Below are 23,072 nucleotides of genomic sequence, written 5' to 3' on the forward strand. Positions count from 1 at the left end.
CCACCATGTCTACCACCTCTGCTTAGACACAAGATGGCATCATCAAACAGGGAAACGCCATGGTGAGTCATAATCTGGGGCACCCAAGGGAAATCTTACAAATAGTCATCATTCAGATCTTCAAGATTCATAAACAGTTATACTAAACTATTAATAGTCAGTCTTTATAAAGTGGAAAAATGGCTGTAGTCATTTACTCAAACATCTAAAAACATAAAGGTAAATACAGTATAAGGCAAAAACAGAACTTGTACAAATCTAATTAGCTTAAAAGTCAATATTTGGTATGGACACACACAGTCTATATGTATATATGTATATAGATATGTGTGTATATATGGTCTAATTACCTGCGCAAAAGCTATCTCAATATGCTAGAAGGTCCTTAACCCAACAGCAGGACCAATATCAGTTCCTTTATGCAAGGAGGCCTCCAGGAGGCCACTTGTGTGAATGTCTCTGACCAATTATAAATGGACTTTATGAGGCTGGCCTGAGGGCATCGTTGTCCTCTTGCGGGTTCTGTGCTCACTACACTCTCTTGGATGCTATGGAGTTAATCATGGTAACAACTCAGTGAGGGAAAACAAGCATATTGAAATGAGTTAAGAGGTCAGAGGTCAGCAGAGACTGACTTGGTGAAAAATGAGCCACACCTCTTTTCGGTCCACAGAAACATGCACACAATGCCTGACAACACAGACTAGTTAAAGAGAGTCAGACAGAAAAGCTCAGCAACTCATACATTTTATATTCACCAGAGTCACAGGTTATTTTGCTGACGGGATTGGGTTGGGTTGGGGAGTCTGAAAACCAAAACCAAATGACACAAAGCAAAAAGGGAACATCTGTGATCATGGGGACTGATTGTTTTCTCTGAAAAGCGAGACAAGACTGAAATGTAAGTGAAGTGCTTTGGGAAAACATATCATTTATTTTAGATGACTCCTTTTTATATCTTCCATTTCATCAGACTGATTCCACTTCCTCCACACAGCCACTGATTTAATTTCACTTCTACCAGCTTACATAAGCGTTAACTGTTATTATTTTTAACATATTACCAAATAACTGGCTAGAACTGCCGTATATCAAAAGTACAGGCTAGTTGTGTATTGACTGTGGACAGTGTTTCCTTGGTGTTCCACGGGCTCTTTATGACCAGTTCATGATGATCTGAACTCTAAAGTATGCCTTTAGATCATGATATAGGTATACTTTTTGATCTAATAGCTACTTTTAGCATGACAATGCATCATTTTACCAAACTGAAATCCTCTCAGTCTGGCTTCCAAAACATGACAAATAGTGTCAATGGATTTTAGGTCCTTCCCCAGTCACCCGAGGGGCAGTAACTTCTATTAGCCAATTTACATGATTTAACCCTTTTAATTATTTGAGCCAATAGAATATTGATAACATCAAGTTTATCACAAATTAAAGCTGCAAGCAGTGTTAAGAGGGCCCTCGCACCCTGGCGCATCGAGCCACGCCCAACACCTACACCCAGCATGTCTGATCTGATGTCACATTAATGGAATTCACGCGTAGAACCACGAGCTAAAATTTCATCCTGTTCAATGATGCTTATAGTCGTCCCACTAGGTGGCGCTCTAACCATTACTGACAAACGGCATATCAAATATTTCCGAGCTTGACTCTTGACTCATGCCTGCGACGTTTGGGAGAGATTGGACATTGTGTTTCTGAGTGACAGCAGATTACTGCTTTTGGCAAGTGATTGAAACTCCACGTGCCGCCATGACCACCCTGTTTCCCTGAACATAAAAAGCTTCGTAATTTAACATCACAAAGGTCTTTAGATTCCCTGCACTAGAGATCGAGTCAATCTGATGAAATCCCTGGGAGGAGTTCGTCAAAGTACGAGACGTGAAAAGAGGGGAAAATGTCACCAAAACTACACATTAATTTTAAAATGGATGACTTCCTTTTGGATTGAGAAGGGTCTGGCTGCAGCCACTGGGGAGCGCCATATTGAGACCTCCACACTAACCGGAAACACGTTACCTCCACAGTAGCCGGAAACACGTGACCTCCACAGTAGGCAGAAATACGTTCCTGCATGGATCATCGACTGTGGAAACCTTGCAAGTGGATCGTAAAGGTTGGGACAGAGTCTTTCTTGTATAAATTTGCCGTTAATAATTATATAATTCTAGGAATCATCTAGTTTGCTTACACTGATTACGTTGCCACTTTGTTAGCGTTACAACAACTGTCCGAAAGTCTCCTTATATTTCAGTCGCATCACTATAAGTGCAATGGTAATGTCTGCCGATAAGTTCCACTTTGTTCTTACTGTTTGCTGCGGTGATGATGTCACATGCTTTTACGACGGTCCTGCCGTATCACGAGTCCGAGGAGCACTAGGCATGTTTTTCTCCATGAGTGCGGGGGAATAGCGATCTCCAGCCGTGTGCGTTCCTGCGCAAATGTGAGTCAAAATCCCTCCAGTTCTACGAGTCCATTTCTGCTTATAGCACGGGTTGTACTTTGACGTTAATTACAGGGGGTTTATGCTAGGAGATTTATCGAGATTGGTAGAGGCATGTGACTTACCACCGTAGCCTTTGTTGCGGGTTGGATCTGTGCACCGCAGTTGGGTTATTTAGCCACTAGAGGGCACTGAAGACCATGTAATTGCCGACCTTTCCTAATTTTGGGGCATTAGGTCTTTTCTGTTGCCTGAGATATGCAGATATTCTTGTTTCCTGCCTGTTCAAATGGGATTGTGGGACTTTCTTGTGTCAGAGCATTCACCTCTGAGCATTATTTGTGTTACAGTTCATTATATTGGCGTGATGTTGGGAAGTGATGATTGTTATATTTACATGTGATAATTGTTTCTCCTTGTTTCTTGTTATTCAGAACCACACGCCTGTCCGCCCCTCCCACACTTGTTAAGTATGCCTACTGCTGTACTGTTGAGCTGCTGTTAACTTCCAATAAAGTATATCCGGACATCATTCTCTGTGCCCCACTCTCTGACCGGAGTTTAAGTCCTGAGGGAGCTATCATCCCAGCATCCCAGAGATAACTCTCTAACAAGTGGTCTTTCGAGCAGGATCGATAGCTACACTGAGGACAACATGGAGTTTAAGCACCAGGATATCCCTGACATATCCGTGCGATGGAAAACTCAGCGAGAGAGACATCTCCCGGCTTACTTTGATGATTATGAAGTTGAATATAAACCTAAATCAGCTACATCAACTGATAAACCAACAGCAGCGCTCTACCAAGCCGTGCTCGACCTCTTCACGATCCTACGCCTCAGGTTCTCAACGCAGCAAACCTAGATCCCAGGCTAGTGGACATTCACCTTCAGGAGGCTCTATCATCGCAGGGCTAACTGATTTGCAGACAGCGATGTTGGAAGAGAAGATGAAGGGCATGGAGCTAGCAGAATTGCAGCGGCAGATGATGGAAGAGAGTCTAGCTGAGGAACAGTGTTTAATCTTGGATGCTCAGGCCCGGGAAGCCCTCAGTAAGAAGGAAGAACTATACATGCAGCAAGAAAGGCAATGGCGTCAATTAGACGAGGAGGCACGTACTGCTCACAACACCAGAGAATCTATTACCAGACGTCTATCAATGCAGCGTCGACTCAAAGAGAAGCGGATGGAGCTGAAGAAAGCTTCCGTCATTGCTGCTTTTCTTCGTGATCAAGAAGATGGGCTGCCACCACCTAGACCTTTAAATAACTGTGAGTATGACTCGGGGCTTCAGGCTTGCAGCAGTGGTGTAAACTCACAAGTGGATCTGTCAGAGCAGCCAGCACATAACGGACAGCGACGTAATATGACCAGCTATGCGAATGCTTTCCCATCTTCGATCTTGCCAGTGGATGCTTCAGTACCAAATACGCAGCCCATACATCCCACCAGCTCCTCGGCCGACCTGGAGCCAGTATCTGAACCTCTCCATGGGTGTCCAACGCAACATATCAGTCCTGCTATGGATACGCCCTCAGCTGGTCATCAGTATGGTCTGCAGCTAGGTGTAAATCACCCCCCTACCACCTACTCAACTCAGGCTCTCCGACCTGCAGCAGAGGACAGCTCTAATATCCCTAACAGACAATCACAGGCTCCTGGAAAGGTGAAACATCAGGGATTGCTTCCTCCAGTGCCATACTCAACACCCAGTCAGTTTCTACCGCTTCCTGATTTACAGTCCCGCCTGCGGGATAAAGTCGGACCAACTGGCTGTGGGTCCACGGCGCCGTCTTTACAGTCAGAGATACCGTTGCCACCTACTGACAGCAAGGGCAACAACTCGATGGAACTGCTAATTGCCAGCTCGTATGGGATCCCCAAGCCAGCACTACCTTCTTTCGCCAGTGGTAAGGAAAGTGATTTTGTGCTTCTTAAAATGGCTCTACACAGTCTGCTTGGCAGCCATACTCATCTCACAGAGCAGTTCAAATACCAAATCCTTCTGGAGCGGTTAAAACTACCAAGTGCTCACAAACTAGCACAAGCATATATGCATGATCCCCTGCCATATACTACAGCACTCCAGGCTCTCCAAGACAAATATGGTCAACCTCGCCAGCTCATACAGAGTGAGCTTGGATCTATCCTAAAGTCTCCCCAAATCCGGGTGGGCGACCCAGAAGCCTTCGACAATTTTGCTCTGGATGTGCAGGCTTTAGTAGGTATGCTTCGATCACTGGAAGGTGAAAACGGCTACGAACTGCGATGTGGCTCTCATGTCGATAAGTTACTGAGCAAGCTCCCTGCAAGCTACAGAGATGGGTTTGTTGAGTACAGCCTCAGTCATGGGATACCGAGAACTGGAACTGACAAGACGTATACCCTGCCAGATTTTTCGGCCTGGCTCCAAGTGAAATCGCAGGCCAAGCGCATATCCAGTAGGGCGGCCGACATGTTTCAGGACCAGACCAAACAAGATCAGAAAGGCAGGAAAAGCCAAAGATATCCTTCCACCGTGTATTACAACACAGACAACACAGACAACAGGAAGGGGGATGGAGCTCATCTGGAACCAGGTCATCGGACACCTCCCATTAAAGGGAAGACTAAGCCAAAACCTTACTGTTCATACTGTGACACCCGTGAGCACTATCTTAATCTTTGCCCCAAATTTAAGACACTGTCCACCACCCAAATTGCAGAGTGGATCAAAGATAAAGGCTGTTGGCGTTGTGGACGGAATCATGCACCTGATGTGTGCACCCTTAAGGCACCCTGTAAAGTGTGCAAACAGCAACATCTTACAGTGCTGCATGAGGTTTGCCAACAGGAGCCCAGGAAAGTCCTGATGGTTGGCACTGCCCCAGATACTTCCACCATCTACATTGATCACCCAAACCGTCCTCATAAGGTCCTGCTAAAGGTTGTGAAGGTGTGTCTGTACAATGCTGAGTATTCATTAGAGACCTTTGCTGTATTAGATGACGGTTCTGAACGATCCATCATCCTACCACCGGCTGTGCAGCACCTCAATCTACGGAAGGAAGCCGAGACACTTCCACTAAGAACTGTTCGTCAGGATGTGATTCACCTGCAAGGGGCCTCGGTCTCCTTTGAGATTTCCCCTGCCCATGATCCTAAAGTGAGATACCACATCCATCATGCTTTCACTGCTGACAAACTGGGCCTCTCTGAGCACAGTTATCCAGTTAAGGCACTCATGCAAAAATATGCGCACCTGCGGGTACTCCCACTTTCCCCTGTCAACAGGGTGCAGCCTTTAGTCCTTATTGGCTCAGACTTCCCTCATCTGCTTGTCCCAACGAAACCTGTACGGTCTGGTCCTCCTGGTGGTCCATTGGCAATCTGTACCCGCCTTGGATGGGCTCTGCAGGGTCCAGCTAACTTAGCCCAGTTCGCTGTGGAAGAGCAACAGTGTCTCTTTACTGGGTCCCCAAGCAATGATCTCCTTCAACATGTGGAACGATTGTGGAAGGCGGATGTACTCCCGTACACAAATGTGAAGACCGCGACACGTTCTAAGGAAGATCAGAAAGCACTTGACGCTCTTGAGCAGCGCACTATCAGAGTGCAGGTGGAGGGAGTGACAAGATATGCAACGCCCCTCCTCCGTCGCAAAGACAGTCCTCGCCTCTGGGCACCCAGGCTGGCCTTGCTGCCACAGCTACGGAGTACTGAACGTCGGATAGCGAGAGACCCAGGGCAGGCTGAAACCTATTGTCAGGAAGTGCATAAACTGGAGGTGGTAGGCTATGTTGAGAAACTATCACCTAAGAAGGTGGACTGTTCGAGTGAGTCATGGTATCTACCTCACCATGTAGTTCACCACAACAACAAGGCTAGAGTTGTATTCAACTGCTCATACCAATACAACGGGCTAAGCCTCAACAGCCAGTTGCTTCCAGGTCCAATTCTAGGACCTTCACTGCTTGGGGTCCTCCTCCGCTTCAGGGAGCATACTGTGGCCATAAGTGGTGACATCAAGGCAATGTTCCACCAAATTCGGTTGCTGCCCGAGGACAAACCTCTGCTCCGCTTCCTATGGAGATCTATGAGAAAGGATGAGGAGCCAAGCGTGTATGAGTGGCAGGTTCTGCCTTTTGGTACAACGTGCAGTCCTTGTTGTGCCACCTATGCCCTCCAAAGACATGTCAGTGACAACAGCCAGGGCAATGAAGATATCTTGGACACGGTGGAGAGGGCCTTCTACGTCGATAACTGTTTGCATAGTCTCCAATCTGCAGAGGAGGCTAAGACACTCATAGATCGGATGCGGGAGTTACTTGCCAAAGGGGGATTCGAGATTAGGCAATGGGCCAGTAATGTTCCATCGGTGGTGGAGCACCTGCCAGTGGAAGCCAAAGCAGCCGGCACAGAGCTTTGGCTCTCCCAGCACAGCCAAGACCCAGAAGAACCAGCTCTGGGCCTTCGTTGGAACTGTCTCACTGACCGCCTTGGATACAGGCATCGACTTGTGGAGTACTCTCTGCCCACACTGAGAAAATGTTTACCGGGTGATGGCATCGCAGTATGATCCTCTGGGCTACCTCATACCCTTCTCAACTCGAATGAAGGTTCTAATTCAGGATCTTTGGAAGGCAGGAGTTGGATGGGATGAACAAATCCATCCTACGGCCCTACTAGACAGATAGACACAGTGGGAGAAGGAACTAGTGTACTTGCCACAGGTGGAATTACCAAGATGCTATGTCCCACCAAGAGCAGACACCGGGAGACCAGGTAGAGGGGCTCACATATTTTGTGATGCCTCCGAAAGAGCCTATGGAGCCGTAGCCTATCTGCGAACACAGGACTCCCAAGGCGACGTCCATGTGGCATTCATGATGGCGAGGTCAAGAGTAAGCCCCCAGAAACAGATTTCTATGCCATGTTTGGAGTTATGTGCAGCTCTTGCCAGAGCCCAACTGGCTAGAGTGCTCGAGACCGAGCTGGCATTTCAACCCAGTGACATCACCCTATGGAGTGACTCAATAACAGTTTTGACCTGGATCCAATCCGATTCATGCCGCTATAAGGTCTTTGTTGGTACCAGAATTGCCGAAATACAAGATCTAACTGAGGTGTCAAGTTGGAGATATGTCAGCACCAAGGACAATCCGGCTGATGACCTCACGCGGGGGAAAACCCTTCTCGAGCTGAGTCAACCAAACCGTTGGACTCAGGGCCCACCTTTCCTTTTAGCGAACCCTGATACCTGGCCAACTCTCCATGAAGGTGAAGGTCAAGAGGACAATGGGGAGCTGAGAGCAACGGCATTCTGTGGAACCACCACCACATGCAGTCCACAGCTAACGGTGCCAATTTCCAATTTTGGCAAATGGAGTGAAGTGGTTAAGGCTACTCATCAGATCCTTCATGGGGCGGCTGCTGATCACGAAAACCATGTCATGACTGCTACAGATGCATCAGCTGCTGAGCTGCATCTCCTGAAACAAGCTCAAAATGATAGCTTCCCCGAGGAATTACAGGCCCTGGCTGCTGGTAAGGCAATTCATAAGCAGAGTCGCCTGCTAACACTTGGTCCAGAGTATGACCCGGCTATTGGGCTGATAAGAGTTGGGGGAAGACTCCGAAGAGCAGAAGGTCTGGACTTGGATGCCATGCACCCCATAGTCCTTGACCCGCAGCATCCGGTGACTAAACTGCTGATCAGAGAATATGATGAGCAGCTGTTGCACCCGGGGTCAGAACGAGTGTTTGGGGAGATGAGGAGAAAATATTGGATTCTCCGAGGAAGGGAGGCAATCAAGCGGCACCAGCACAGCTGTGGTGAGTGTCGAAGGTGGCGAGGCAGTCCTGATAGTCCTCGGATGGCAGATCTACCCCCCGCGAGGCTGCGCCTATACAAACCAAACCACCCTTTTGGTCCACTGGAGTTGACTGCTTCGGTCCTTACAACATCAAAGTAGGATGGCGCACCGAAAAGCGTTGGGGTATCATATTCAAATGCATGACTACGAGCTGTGTGCATCTTGACCTGTTGGACAGCATAGATACCGATGCCTTTCTCATGGCTCTGCGTCGGTTTATTGCACGCCGGGGCAAGCCATATGAGATCCTATCTGACTGTGGCACCAACTTCAGGGGAGGAGAGACCGAACTGCGGTCTAGTTTCTCAGCTCTTGAAGCCCCCATTAAAGAGCAGCTGGTGGAGCAGAAAATTGAGTTCCAGTTTAATCCACCAGGTTCCCCACCATTTTGGAGGTACTTGGGAACGGGAGATAAGATCTGTGAAGACAGCTCTTCAAGTGGTGCTGGGAGGCAATACGGTCACAGAGGCAGTTTTGCAAACTGTGCTGGTCGAGGTGGAAGGGATCATTAATGCAAAGCCCCTCGGGTATGTCTCTTCGGATGTAGCGGATCCGGATCCAGTCACACCCAACTTATTGTTAATGGGGCGATGAGATGCATCACTCCCCCAGGTGATCTATGCTTCGAGTGGGATGCTGGGAAGACGGCGATGGCGCCATAGTCAGATTCTGGCGGACCATTTTTGGTCCAACTTTCTGCGTCACCATCTGCCTGATCTTCAGAGAAGACAAAGATGGCAGGGGGATACTGACAACTTAACCACAGGTCAAGTGGTTATGGTGGTTGACTCATAACTACCGCGAGCGCAGTGGCCTATCGGAACGGTGGTCAAGGCCTGTCCAGGGCCAGACGGTCGGGTGAGAGCGGCTGAGGTGACAATCAAGGGACAGACATATCTTCGACCAGTTGCCAGATTAGTCAGACTCTCAGCCTGGGAGTATGATGAGGACTGTAAACCCAATGATGCTTAGACTTTCGGTTGAAGAGCAAATTTACTACTTAAATTTGGGGGCGGCTGTGTCCGAAAGTCTCCTTATATTTCAGTCGCATCACTATAAGTGCAATGGTAATGTCTGCCGATAAGTTCCACTTTGTTCTTACTGTTTGCTGCGGTGATGATGTCACATGCTTTTACGACGGTCCTGCCGTATCACGAGTCCGAGGAGCACTAGGCATGTTTTTCTCCATGAGTGCGGGGGAATAGCGATCTCCAGCCGTGTGCGTTCCTGCGCAAATGTGAGTCAAAATCCCTCCAGTTCTACGAGTCCATTTCTGCTTATAGCACGGGTTGTACTTTGACGTTAATTACAGGGGGTTTATGCTAGGAGATTTATCGAGATTGGTAGAGGCATGTGACTTACCACCGTAGCCTTTGTTGCGGGTTGGATCTGTGCACCGCAGTTGGGTTATTTAGCCACTAGAGGGCACTGAAGACCATGTAATTGTCGACCTTTCCTAATTTTGGGGCATTAGGTCTTTTCTGTTGCCTGAGATATGCAGATATTCTTGTTTCCTGCCTGTTCAAATGGGATTGTGGGACTTTCTTGTGTCAGAGCATTCACCTCTGAGCATTATTTGTGTTACAGTTCATTATATTGGCGTGATGTTGGGAAGTGATGATTGTTATATTTACATGTGATAATTGTTTCTCCTTGTTTCTTGTTATTCAGAACCACACGCCTGTCCGCCCCTCCCACACTTGTTAAGTATGCCTACTGCTGTACTGTTGAGCTGCTGTTAACTTCCATTAAAGTATATCCGGACATCATTCTCTGTGCCCCACTCTCTGACCGGAGTTTAAGTCCTGAGGGAGCTATCATCCCAGCATCCCAGAGATAACTCTCTAACAACAATGGTCAGACCCCCAAGGTATCTAAACTTTAGTAAGGAATGTGTGTACTTTTGACACCTCTGGTTAGCATTTAGTGGTCAGTTTCAAATGTATTTGATTTTTGCTTGTTATGAACAAAGACACTTCACTACTTTTCACGATCTGTAACACCAATGCACATTGTTCCATTTACTGCATATTGCACTTTATTCATGTCTCTCATTCCACCTGCAAAAACATTGTAAAGGTCGTCACAGAGAGTTTTATATATGTATAAATACTAATATTCTCTATTCCATTCTGTTCTGCTTTTTTATTGCCCAGATTTTAGTTAGCCTTTGTTAAATTGTCTTTTATATGTCAATATATATGTATGTCACAAATAAGTGTCTTGTAAATTATGTTTTTGTAAAGAAGTTTTTCCCAAATCTCTTACATGCTAACTGTAACGTGTTATTTCTGCTAAAACCTGAACTTAAATGTGTATATGGTGTTTATCTGTTTTTCTCTCTGTTTTAGATGCAAATATCAATTTGGAATTCTGCCTTCAAGCCAGAATTGCAGGAATGCACCACGTGTTGGCTGTTTCACTGCCCTCTGTGCCCCACTTTCAGCCCTACTGTCAGGGCAAAGATTGAGGAGCATATAAATGGACACATTAAAAATGCTTTGCCTTTCAAAGGTATGTTGGTATTAAATATACCTCATAGTTAAAGTTATAAATATGCACTTCTTTTCAGCACCTCTACATTCTCTTTGTTGACTTAAATGTTGCTTTTCACATTGTACAGTTCAGTGCATTCATCAGCAAGAGAAAAAAGTGTGTTTTCATTAAATATTTTTTTTTCCTGTTCACCACATTTCCTGACAGCTCTTGTGATCCACACCATTTTGCTTTCATTATTGAGGATGGCTTGGATATTTTTGTTAATATGTACAATCTGATTGTTAGATAAACTGATTGCATTCTATACAACTACATTTAAATTCAGTGTTGGGAAGGTTACTTTTAAAATGTATTCCATTACAGAATACCGAATACATGCCCCAAAATGTATTCTGTAACGTATTCCGTTACGTTACTCAAGGAGGGTAACGTATTCTGAATACTTTGGATTACTTAATATATTATCATGCTGTTTACAACTACGTGAATGTACTATTGCTGTGATTTATTACTGTTACTGAAGGTCCGCGGCTCCGAACCTTAGTAAAAGGACATCTGGCTAATACGTCGGGTTTGTGTCGGGCTCGTAGCTGAAAACTAGCTTTACTTTGTTGTCTGGGTCAACTTTGCTAGCGAGAGACAGAGAGAGGCACTCTTCTTGGCTGCAGTGGTTATTATTATATTTACATGCTTCCAGCTCCCGATTTTGCTCCGTGACAGCTCGGACTTTTCCTTTCTCTCCCTCCTCGCGCTCACAGACACATAACGTGTATGGTAGTCCATTCTCGCTGCAGCACGGACTACACTGCCCATGAGGCTACATTCTTTAGGGCCATGCCTGTAGCATTCTGCCTTTTAGCTTAGCACAACAACAACAACAACAACAACAAAAAAGCGCTCTCTCACCCAGGAAACACGCAGAGAGAGAGAGCGTCACCCTGTAACCATGGCAACCGTAACGCTGCTGCCTGGAACAACAGAGCGTGTCTGTCAAACAAACCCAAACAGTCCTGACCCGCGACAATATGATATAATATATAATAATATGAAACAGGAAAGTACCGCCGTGTAATCCATTTATTTCAACAAAGTAACTGTATTCTGAATACCACCTTTTTAAACGGTAACTGTAACCAGGCACGTGCAGAGGGGGGGGGGAGCGGAAGGGGCTTGAGCACCCGCCCCTTTCCTGATGGGTGCCCAAAGTGCCCTTTTGTTGAGGCAAAATTTTTTTTAATTTTTAATTATTTTTTTTTTAAATGTGTGTGTGCGTGCGGAGTCCTGTCTGTGCCCCTCAACAATAATATTTAACTATTAATCACAGTTTTGCTAAGTAAAAGGATCTGGCTTGCATCAGTCACATGATCACCATTAACCAATGATCGCCCTTGACGGCAGAACGCGCTGGTTACGAGCCGGGAACGAGCTCACAAAGAGCACGCGCATTTTTTGCGGTCCGGAGCTGTAGGAATCTGAAGGCTAGACCGTCCCATTTCACAGCCTCGCACTTCCGGCCTTCTCGGTCTTCGAAGGACCCGGCCCACGTAGACCGCGAAGGCCGGGTCCTCCGAAGGATGCAGCCGACGTTTTGGGACACAGCTATAAATTACCTCAGACACACAGACTGATGCGACAAAACCAGTAAGTAGGTGTACAGCGTACACTGTAGTGTATAGCACACAGGAGTATTAGCTTATTATGTACACGTTGGTAAGTTGTCTTGTGACAACTGACGAACTAAAACAAATGAGCGTGCTGTGTGTGTAACAGCGCGACAAACATTACCTGTCCTTTTATTAACTGCACAAGTAGTGCTGGTCATAGCTGCTAGCTAACTGGGTAAGGCTGTCATGGGTCTGTAGCTCTGTCACTGTTTTAGGGAACATATTTAGTTTTAAAGTAAGTTACAGGGCTTTTCCTGCCTTTCTGGGGGGATTATATTTCACTTAAAACGATCTAATATGCATGTCCACATAATTATGGATTATTATAATTATAATATTTAAAAAACACGCTGTATTTTAAAGAACATACATTAAGAAACAGATTATATTGGATTTATATTTTAAATAAGACAAAATGCTTATTTTACAGCAGCAAAATTATTGTATCTCTACAGTTTAAAAATGTAATAAGCTTTCTGCCTGCACAGAGTGGATAGTGAAACAAATGGAATCATCATAAATACATTATTTCATATTTATTACTTTTTTCCCCTCATTGCTTTATTATTGTAGCTCTAGTAATAAATAATAAGGGAAGGATTCTGGATCAGCACCATGATGGAAACTTGTGCCCACAGTATATACAGTATTCTAGTAGAAAGAGGAAGAGAGGCAAAGAGTGAATCACAGGCAGAGCCTTGTTTATTTCTCAGTTTTTTGTTGCCTTATGGTTCCAAGCGCTGTCACCAATCTTTGCATTTTGTTATTATCTCATGACACTTGTTTAGTCAGCTACCATCTCTCCTATGGACTTTTTAATGTCTACAGTCTCAGATCAACACAGCCCTGCCCTCCAGCACTATCAGCAGCAGGAGCAGCAGCAACCCCTCAACAGCAACATTGTACCCATCAGGTAAAACTTAGGCTACGTTTGCTTTGCCTCACAACAGTGATATAGTATGATGCGATCCCATATTAGATTCTTGATGAATGTGTGTTGTTGTTATTCAGCCTGGTTCAATGTGCCCCTTTTTAGCTTTGAGCACCCGCCCCTGTAAACGTCTCTGCACGGCCCTGACTGTAACGGAATACAGTTACTCATATTTTGTATTCTAAATACGTAACGGCGGTACATGTATTCCGTTACTCCCCAACACTGTTTAAATTACATGTTGTTGTTTTTTCTTTCTTTTTTTTCTCTCAGACAAAATGATATGCCGGTGCACTTTCACTGCCCTGTCTGTAACATGACAGTGTGGGGATATGGCAAGTCAATTATTGTCATGTCAGCGTTTAGGACTGCTCCCCACTGAACTCTCCGTGGAGCCCTATCTCCCTCTCGATGTCTTGTCTCCAGCATCTAAACCATTTTCTGAATCTTCGGTAGAACATTCATGTGTTCTACCCTCTGTGCTAAATGAAACTGTGGCTTGTGGAAAGTCCATGAAAATGAAATGCCCTCACTGTGGTCTTAGTCTTCTTACAAAAAAACTTCAAGGCTCACATGATGAGGAGGCATTCAAACAGGTCAATAGATGTTTGCCTGGCCTGTCATCTGCTGTGTTTTTGTGTAGAGGGACTTCTTCGTCTTTGTTTTTCAGTTTGCAGAGAACATGGAGCTCTTTTTAAAAGCATGTGCTGACAAGCAGGGACTATGGGTCAATGCAATGTTTGACATTTAATGGACAGATGAAGGCACTGGCTGTTTGTTTGTGTTTTTTATGTGTTGTTTGTTTTTCAGTGTACAGAATTCCAGTTAAACTTATTACAAAATGTTGTTCACTTGTTTCCATGTCCATACTTATAGTAAAAAATTTAAGTGTAAATGTAACAGTATTGTTTATACTTGTAACTTCAGAGTAAAAAGCTTATTGTTGATATTAACATTAATGTATTATCCTGTAATCAATAATATTTTTATACATTTTACGCATTAACCCTCTGATCTCTATCCTGGCCATTTGGGGCCACTTCACTTCTTTTTTTTTTGGGAGGTTTTTTTTGGTTTTTTTGACTACTACACTGCAGTGGACCAAAAGAATGACACGGGTTTGATCTTAAGGATCTAATAGTTGTGTGTGTTTGTGCATGACATTGCAACGCAAATATGTTGCAAGATAGACTGGAATAAATTATGATGCATCAAATTTACACAGGCTGCAGTGAATTTTTGTTGATACAGGTTATTGAGCTTTGAGTTTCCCAGTCAAACTTAGCTTTGACACACATGCTAACACTTTTACTCTTGTACATTTCATAACAAGATACCATAGCCAAAATATTAACTCTCAAAAAAAATTCAATGCTGCAGCTGCAGCACACACAGCAACAAAAACTGTTAGTAAATGTATCCTGGAGTTTATGCAGGTGCAGAAAAAGCTGCTGCTGTAAGTAAGCCTAACAGCTTCCAGATCACTTATATTTCTGGAAAGATGGCAAGAAGGGCATCACTGCTCATTTCTACAATCTCCCAGATCTTGGAATACAATGCCTTTGTCCCATGAAAACCACTTCACAGTAGTAGGAGTCCACTAAAACCTACAAATGAAGAGTGATCCTGGAAGAAATAGGGCGCACACTATAGTGACCTCAACAATTGCAAGACAGCCTTGTCCCCGATGCTTATATGAAAAAAAATACGAAGATTTATGAAACCATTAGGACTTTATTACTGTTTTATCTGAAAAGCTACTGGTAATATATAACCTAACTGGGATTTAAAGTATAAAAAACAGAATGTAGATAAAATTTTGGTTTTAATGAAAAGGACTGGTGCTAATTTAAAGTGTCGGTTTAAAGTCGGTAAAAGTAGATAAATGTTTTAATAAATATACATTTTACAGCATTTTGTGAACATACACAAAAGGTGGCCATTTTTGGCAACGGACAAGCTGAGGGAGAGTTTTATATTTTTTGCTGTCCTTGAACAAAAATAATAGTGCACAATAATCAATGTTGATGTTAATCAATTAGATGCCCCAGAATCTACTATTAATAATACTGTGGTCCCTCGTTTATCGCAGGAGTTACGTTCTAAAAATAACCCGCGGTAGGTGAAATCTGCGAAGTAGCAAACTTTATTTTTTACAATTATTGTAGCTGTTTTAAGACTGTAAAACCCGGGTTAGGGGGTAATGACTGAAACCAGCCCACTGAAGGAACAATGGGCTGGGCGGTCAGTTCCTTAATCTTAATTATGCAAATTCTCATGACCATTGATCAACAAACACTGACCAAAACCCACTGATCAATGGCCATGAGTACCATTCACAGAGAGTTGGGGAATGGCTGCAATCACAGCATTGTAAGATGGCGAAAGATGTACCCTTAGGCCCCCTCCTCGATTCAGAGATGGTCTTTCCCTTTTCACGTAAATGATCTCCTTGACTCCGCACTCAAACAAGCGTTCCTCCCTGTCCAAGATGTGTACATCCTCATCCTTGAAAGAGTGTCCACTGGCCTGTAGGTGTAAATAGACTGCAGAGTCCTGGCCTGACGAGGTAGCTCTTCTGTGTTGTGCCATCCACTTCGCCAAAGGTTGTTTGGTTTCCCCGATGTATAAATCCTGGCAATCCTCCTGGCATTTAACAGCGTACACTATGTTACTCTGTTTGTGTCGGGGGACCCGATCCTTGGGGTGGACCAATTTTTGGCATAGCGTGTTCGGGGGTTTAAAAGCCACAGAGACCCGGTGTTTAGAAAAAATGTGTCTCAACTGCTCCGATACTCCTGACACATACGGGATCACTATAGGTTTTCGCTTAGGCAGCGGTTGTCCTTCTCTCCTGGATCGGCTGGAGCTTTCTTTTGGTGCCTTTCCAGCTTTGACAAAAGTCCAGCTGGGATAACCACATTTACTCAGGGCCTTCTTGATGTGATGTTCTTCTGCTTCCCTGGCCACTGTGTCAGTGGGGATGGTGTTCGCTCTGTGTTGTAGCGTCCTGATGACACCCAGTTTGTGCTCCAGTGGATGATGAGAGTCAAACCTTAAATACTGATCCGTAGGCGTAGGTTTACGGTACACATCAGCTTTTGGATGTCCCCCATTACTGATGGAAATCTCATAGTCTAAGAAGGCTAACCTGCCACTTTTCATATCCTCCCTGGTGAATTTGATGTGTCGGTCCACCGAGTTAATGTGATCCGTGAAATGTGGTATGTCCTGAGATTTGATTTTCACCCAGGTGTCATCCACATATCTGAACCAATGGCTTGATGGTGTTCCAGGGTAGGATAGCAAAGCCCTCTTTTCCACTTTTTCCATGTACAAATTGGTCACGATGGGTGAAACTGGGGAGCCCATGGCACACCCATGTTTCTGCTGTTGAACTGACCCTTGTATGTGAAGTAGGTGGAATGAAGACACAGTTCCAAAAGCAAAAACACTTGGTCGATGCTGAGAGTGGTCCTGTTGCTGAGGTTGGGGTCATCCTGTAATCTCTTACGGACTACCTCCAACGCTTTCCGTGACTGGGATGCAAGTGAAGAGAGATGTAACGTCGTATGAGACATAATGACATCTCTCACCTTCTCAACAAAATCCAAAGTGTTCTGGATGTGGTGTTCAGAGCTGCGCCTAAGGGTACATCTTTCGCCATCTTACAATGCTGTGATTGCAGCCATTCCCCAACTCTCTGTGAATGGTACTCATGGCCATTGATCAGTGGGCTTTGATCAGTGGGTTTTAGTCAGTGTTTGTTGATCAATGGTCATGAGAATTTGCATAATTAAGATTAAGGAACTGACCTCCCAGCCCATTGTTCCTTCAGTGGGCTGGTTTCAGTCATTATGCAAATGTACTGTTTATAAGATTGGGGAAACCTGCAGCCAGCTAAGACTGAAGAAGTCACTTGGATGAGTGACGAAACATTTCTCCCACAAAACGCTATGTCCAGATGAACAGAATCAACTTTTGGAGATTTACTTACCTGGATGATTGAGCATGCATCAAGACATAGAAAGGTTGAATCTGAAATAACCTGCAACTTAAAAAACTTTACTCTCTTTAAACTTCTCTCACTAGCAGTAGCTAGATGCTGAAGTACCGCAACCGCTACTTGTGGATATCTGCACTCGTTCTGGTGTTGTGCCAATGCACAAAACAAAGCTGAAACAAAAAAACACCAGTTCGTTTTAACCCCTGATTATGGCACACTTTTGCTTCTTTCGTCTCTTTTTATGCAACATTCTCTGGTGATTAATACATGAAGATCACGGCCTTTCACGTTTTACCATTTAGACTCAAATTGGTTGGATTTGAGCCCAAAAGCTCACAGTGTCATGAAAAAAATAACAAATTTGTTAAACCAAAGATAACAAGCCTGTTTTGAAAATGTAAGGAGTAGAAAGTACTGATATTTTTTTTTAGAAATGTAGGGTGTAAAAGTAAAAAATTGTCACACAAATAAATACTTAAGTACAGACACCTAAAAATTCTACTTAAATATAGTAACAGTGTATTTGTACTTTGTTACACTCTACATTCATTCATATTTTAACTGTCCCTATAGATATTGACAGTTAACCATGTCATGTAATGATCAAGACTTTTAATTCAGCATTTATTTGTTATTAACATTTTAATACACTTTAGAAACACAGGCCAACATATTTATTTTTCACAAACAATTTTTTTCCAGAGATCCCCACAGGACAACTACTGCAGACATGATGTATAGAATTTGATGCTGGACATTAAACTTATAGTCAGTCTTAATGCACAGTTTTCAGTAGTACATTTTTATGTGTACTGATGTGTTTTCAGTATTTTATTGCTTCTTTTCCTAAAGGAATGGTTTGAAAAATTCCTTCACCACTTGTCATTATTAAGAAGACATTTTTGATAAGTAATATTGAAACTTAATCCAAAGGTCATAATCAATATCTTCATAGCAATGCATTATATACTGATTGCCACAGAAGAGCTTCCATTGTCACCTCACCTAACTATGCCTTTAGGCAAATATTTTCACCTTGGATTCACTTTGGAACTCATGTCATCATCTTGACTAAAGGTGAGAAAATGAGGTAGGGTTTCTGCCACCATACAGATTCTCTCTGAGAAAAACCAGGATCTTTTTCCAGGCATCCTCCTGAGCTCGAGAATGTTCCACCGTTTGTCCACCCCACAGACACATCACTGCAAAAACAAAACAGACATCAGGACTCACCACAAAACTGCTGTCACCAAAACTGGTACCACAAGAAATTTACTGATAATTTGCATGTGTAGTCCAGAGTTTTTTTCACAATCATTTTCTTGCCACAAAATTACCTGAATATGAACTATACAGGGAGTGCAGAATTATTAGGCAAGTTGTATTTTTGAGGAATAATTTTATTATTGAACAACAACCATGTTCTCAATGAACCCAAAAAACTCATTAATATCAAAGCTGAATGTTTGGGGAAGTAGTTTCCAGTTTTGTTTTTAGTTTTAGCTATTTTAGGGGGATATCTGTGTGTGCAGGTGACTATTACTGTGCATAATTATTAGGCAACTTAACAAAAAACAAATATATACCCATTTCAATTATTTATTTTTACCAGTGAAACCAATATAACATCTCCACATTCACAAATATACATTTCTGACGTTCAAAAACAAAACAAAAATAAATCAGCGACCAATATAGCCACCTTTCTTTGCAAGGACACTCAAAAGCCTGCCATCCATGGATTCTGTCAGTGTTTTGATCTGTTCACCATCAACATTGCGTGCAGCAGCAACCACAGCCTCCCAGACACTGTTCAGAGAGGTGTACTGTTTTCCCTCCTTGTAAATCTCACATTTGATGATGGACCACAGGTTCTCAATGGGGTTCAGATCAGGTGAACAAGGAGGCCATGTCATTAGTTTTTCTTCTTTTATACCCTTTCTTGCCAGCCACGCTGTGGAGTACTTGGACGCGTGTGATGGAGCATTGTCCTGCATGAAAATCATGTTTTTCTTGAAGGATGCAGACTTCTTCCTGTACCACTGCTTGAAGAAGGTGTCTTCCAGAAACTGGCAGTAGGACTGGGAGTTGAGCTTGACTCCATCCTCAACCCGAAAAGGCCCCACAAGCTCATCTTTGATGATACCAGTCCAAACCAGTACTCCACCTCCACCTTGCTGGCGTCTGAGTCGGACTGGAGCTCTCTGCCCTTTACCAATCCAGCCACGGGCCCATCCATCTGGCCCATCAAGACTCACTCTCATTTCATCAGTCCATAAAACCTTAGAAAAATTAGTCTTGAGATATTTCTTGGCCCAGTCTTGACGTTTCAGCTTGTGTGTCTTGTTCAGTGGTGGTCGTCTTTCAGCCTTTCTTACCTTGGCCATGTCTCTGAGTATTGCACACCTTGTGCTTTTGGGCACTCCAGTGATGTTGCAGCTCTGAAATATGGCCAAACTGGTGGCAAGTGGCATCTTGGCAGCTGCACGCTTGACTTTTCTCAGTTCATGGGCAGTTACTTTGCGCCTTGGTTTTTCCACACGCTTCTTGCGACCCTGTTGACTATTTTGAATGAAACGCTTGATTGTTCGCTTCAGAAGCTTTGCAACTTTAAGACTGCTGCATCCCTCTGCAAGATATCTCACTATTTTTGACTTTTCTGAGCCTGTCAAGTCCTTCTTTTGACCCATTTTGCCAAAGGAAAGGAAGTTGCCTAATAATTATGCACACCTGATATAGGGTGTTGATGTCATTAGACCACACCCCTTCTCATTACAGAGATGCACATCACCTAATATGCTTAATTGGTAGTAGGCTTTCGAGCCTATACAGCTTGGAGTAAGACAACATGCATGAAGAGGATGATGTGGACAAAATACTCATTTGCCTAATAATTCTGCACTCCCTGTATATATAACATCAATTTCTCAAACCTGCCAAAATGTGGACCCCTCTGGTCCTCAAAGAACAACTGAGACAGTCTACAACCTTGCAGTGTGAAAGTGAACCTACCCTTCTCCTCTATTTCAACGGTCTTGAAGGTGCTAGATCTGGCATGAGGTGTGTAGGGCGGTTCGATCAAGTGACCTGCATTTGGGTATGACAGGACCGTGAGCAGATGACTGTTCCCCTCTCGTGCCATCATTTCCTTAATCTGGAAAACATTAAAGTAAAACTTTCTTATATTTTTGAAACAGTTTTGTTGTGTCTTTTTTATGTGAAGCCCTTTAGTTGTCACATAATTTATTCTTTACAGACACAAACTTGAAAACATTTTATTTAAAAAAAATCACGTTGATACTTACTAGCCAGAGAACTCACAAAATTATGTCTAATGATCTTTGATAATTTATTACCCATCCCAAATGTGCACCAAAATCCTGAGAAATTCTATTTCGATTTGAATTTTATAGTTTTGATCCCCTTTACCCCCTATAGGCTTTATTTTCTGTTCCATTTAGTAGAATTTTTCAAATATATATTTTTGAGATTTTTGTGAAGTGAAATATTGTTCCAGTTGGATGTCGCAGGCAATTATATATTTAACTGGCAATCCAGGAACGGGAGGATAACGCAGGTGATGTACCAGTACCGAGTGGCTAAACTGCTGGGGGATGGATCTGAAATGCCATAGAAATGCAGCACGTCCTAACCTCTCTACTTTTGGTAAAGGTAATGAAGGAGCAGGGAGTGGCAACCAGCAGGGCTATGACCTCCTTCTGGATAGCAAAGCAGGCTGGCTATCTTAGGTAAAAAACCATGCCTGTCTACTTAAACTACTTGTGGTTCCATCTGCTATATCTGAGCCAGACACAAGCTTGATGCTATAGGAAGCAGCACTCAGTGTGGTAAAGCTGAACAAAGCCCACAGATAAACAAGGGTTGGAGCCAGGGGCTACAAAAGCCCCCTCCCTGTTTCTGAAAGATTTCAGGACCAAGCCTCTTCCTGCTACCTCACTGGGCGGCCAGTGTCCTGGGGGACTCTTGGAGCTGCCCCAGTGTCCCCTGGGGCATCAGCTGTCCTGGGAGACCCTTGGGGGCAGACCCTTGGCTGGTTTATAATATGATGCAGGGTTATCATTTATAGTTCCTGTGTTGGCCATCAGTGATGGCGTTAACCACTTTTTTCCAATGGTGACACATCCTCAGCACGGGGAGGTTCAAGCAATGGAAAGCTCCACTTTTCTGACAAGGAAGGGCTATCAGGTAGGTGACAATCATCAGGCTATCTTGGCTTACACATGTCTGCAACATCGCTTGGAGATCTGGGGCATTGCCTAGAACACCTAGGCCTGCACCTCAGCTGGGGGTTGACAGGTTGCCCCAGCCTGTGGTTACTATTCTGTTGGGAGTCCGTGCTACATCAACCAGGGCAGTTTGCTGAGGAATGTTCAAAGCAATGCATGCAGATTTTTTTAATTCCATTTCTAACCTTATTTCAACCACCTTGTTGACATAGGAAGTTGTGACAGGAAACTTACATCCAATGCAGACTCTAGGGATGGCCAGTTCTGATCATCCTCACCTACAACCAGCAACAGAGGACACTGTAGCCGTCCCACCTGAACAGACAAAAATGACAGAAGTTTTGTTTTTTTCCACTCTTTTCTTCTTCTTTTTTTTATAATTTATGTTTTATTGGTTTTTCTTATTTATACAACATAAACAACAATACAACTTGATCACCGTGGGGGGGAGAGAAAAAACAAACAAACAGACAAAAACAAAACAAAACAAAACAACACAAAAAAACCAAACAGACAAAGACTAAACAAAAAAAATAAAAACTAACAGAAACAACAACAAAAAAAAAACCTAACAAACAACCAAAAAATACAATGAGATTATACAAAATCAGGCCTCACATTATGTACATATTTCAACCATTTCAACCAGTAATCCTCAAATGAGTCCGCCTGCAACTTTAGCCTGAAAGTTGTTCTTTCCATAACAAAAATAGTATATATCACATCAATCCACTCATTTATAGTAGGAGTATCCTCTTTAAGCCAATGACGGGTTATGGCCTTTTTGGAAGCTACCAACAGCACACTGCACAAGTATTTATCCGGTTTGCATAGATTAAGACTCTCTAAGTTACCTAGGTACATTACTGCAAAATAAAATTGTATTTTCTTTTGGAAGATTGTTTCCAGGACCTTATGTATTTCCTTCAAAAATGGAACCACACGAGGACATTCCCAAAAAATATGGAAATGATTTGATGCTGCATGTCCACACTGCCTCCAGCATGTTGTGTTATGAGAATAATTGGATTTTTGAGCCGGGGTATTAAAATAACGAATTACATTCTTCCAACTGAATTCCCTCCACAAGGGGGAGCTTGTTACCGACCACTGTTGCCTACAAATCCCATCCCATTCCTCTCTTGTTAGGGATAGATTGCCCTCTATTTCCCATCTTGCTTTAACATATCTTGTATCATGATCCCTTAAATTGGTCAGTGAACAATATAATTTGGAAATAATTTTTTGATAGGGTGCATCTCTATATGCATTCTCGAATATATAAATAATTTCTTCATTCCCAGTCGATAACTGGGGATGTTTTAGCTTTTTATTCAGAAAGTCCCTCAGTTGCAAATACCTAAAAAAATCTTGATTTTGCAACCCAAACTTATTCTTAAGATCCTGGAAACTC

The 23,072-nt window shown here is 43.5% G+C and overlaps 1 protein-coding gene across 2 annotated transcripts in view; it reads right to left on the bottom strand.

The window, feature by feature from the left end:
- Nucleotides 1-18,027: 18,027 nt before the first annotated feature.
- Nucleotides 18,028-23,072, bottom strand: part of LOC134631097 (peroxisomal succinyl-coenzyme A thioesterase-like) — a 28,050-nt gene continuing 23,005 nt past the window's right edge. For both annotated transcript variants that reach the window (XM_063479080.1, XM_063479079.1), the window contains exons 9-11: nt 21,893-21,973; nt 20,424-20,565; nt 18,028-18,613 (exon numbers count right to left, since the gene is read on the bottom strand). In XM_063479080.1, coding sequence (XP_063335150.1) covers nt 18,483-18,613; nt 20,424-20,565; nt 21,893-21,973 — 354 coding nt within the window. In that variant the 3' untranslated portion in view covers nt 18,028-18,482. The remainder of the gene's footprint in view (nt 18,614-20,423; nt 20,566-21,892; nt 21,974-23,072) is intronic.

This window comes from Pelmatolapia mariae, linkage group LG7 (genome assembly GCF_036321145.2).
Source record: "Pelmatolapia mariae isolate MD_Pm_ZW linkage group LG7, Pm_UMD_F_2, whole genome shotgun sequence".
Taxonomy (NCBI): Eukaryota; Metazoa; Chordata; class Actinopteri; order Cichliformes; family Cichlidae; genus Pelmatolapia; species Pelmatolapia mariae.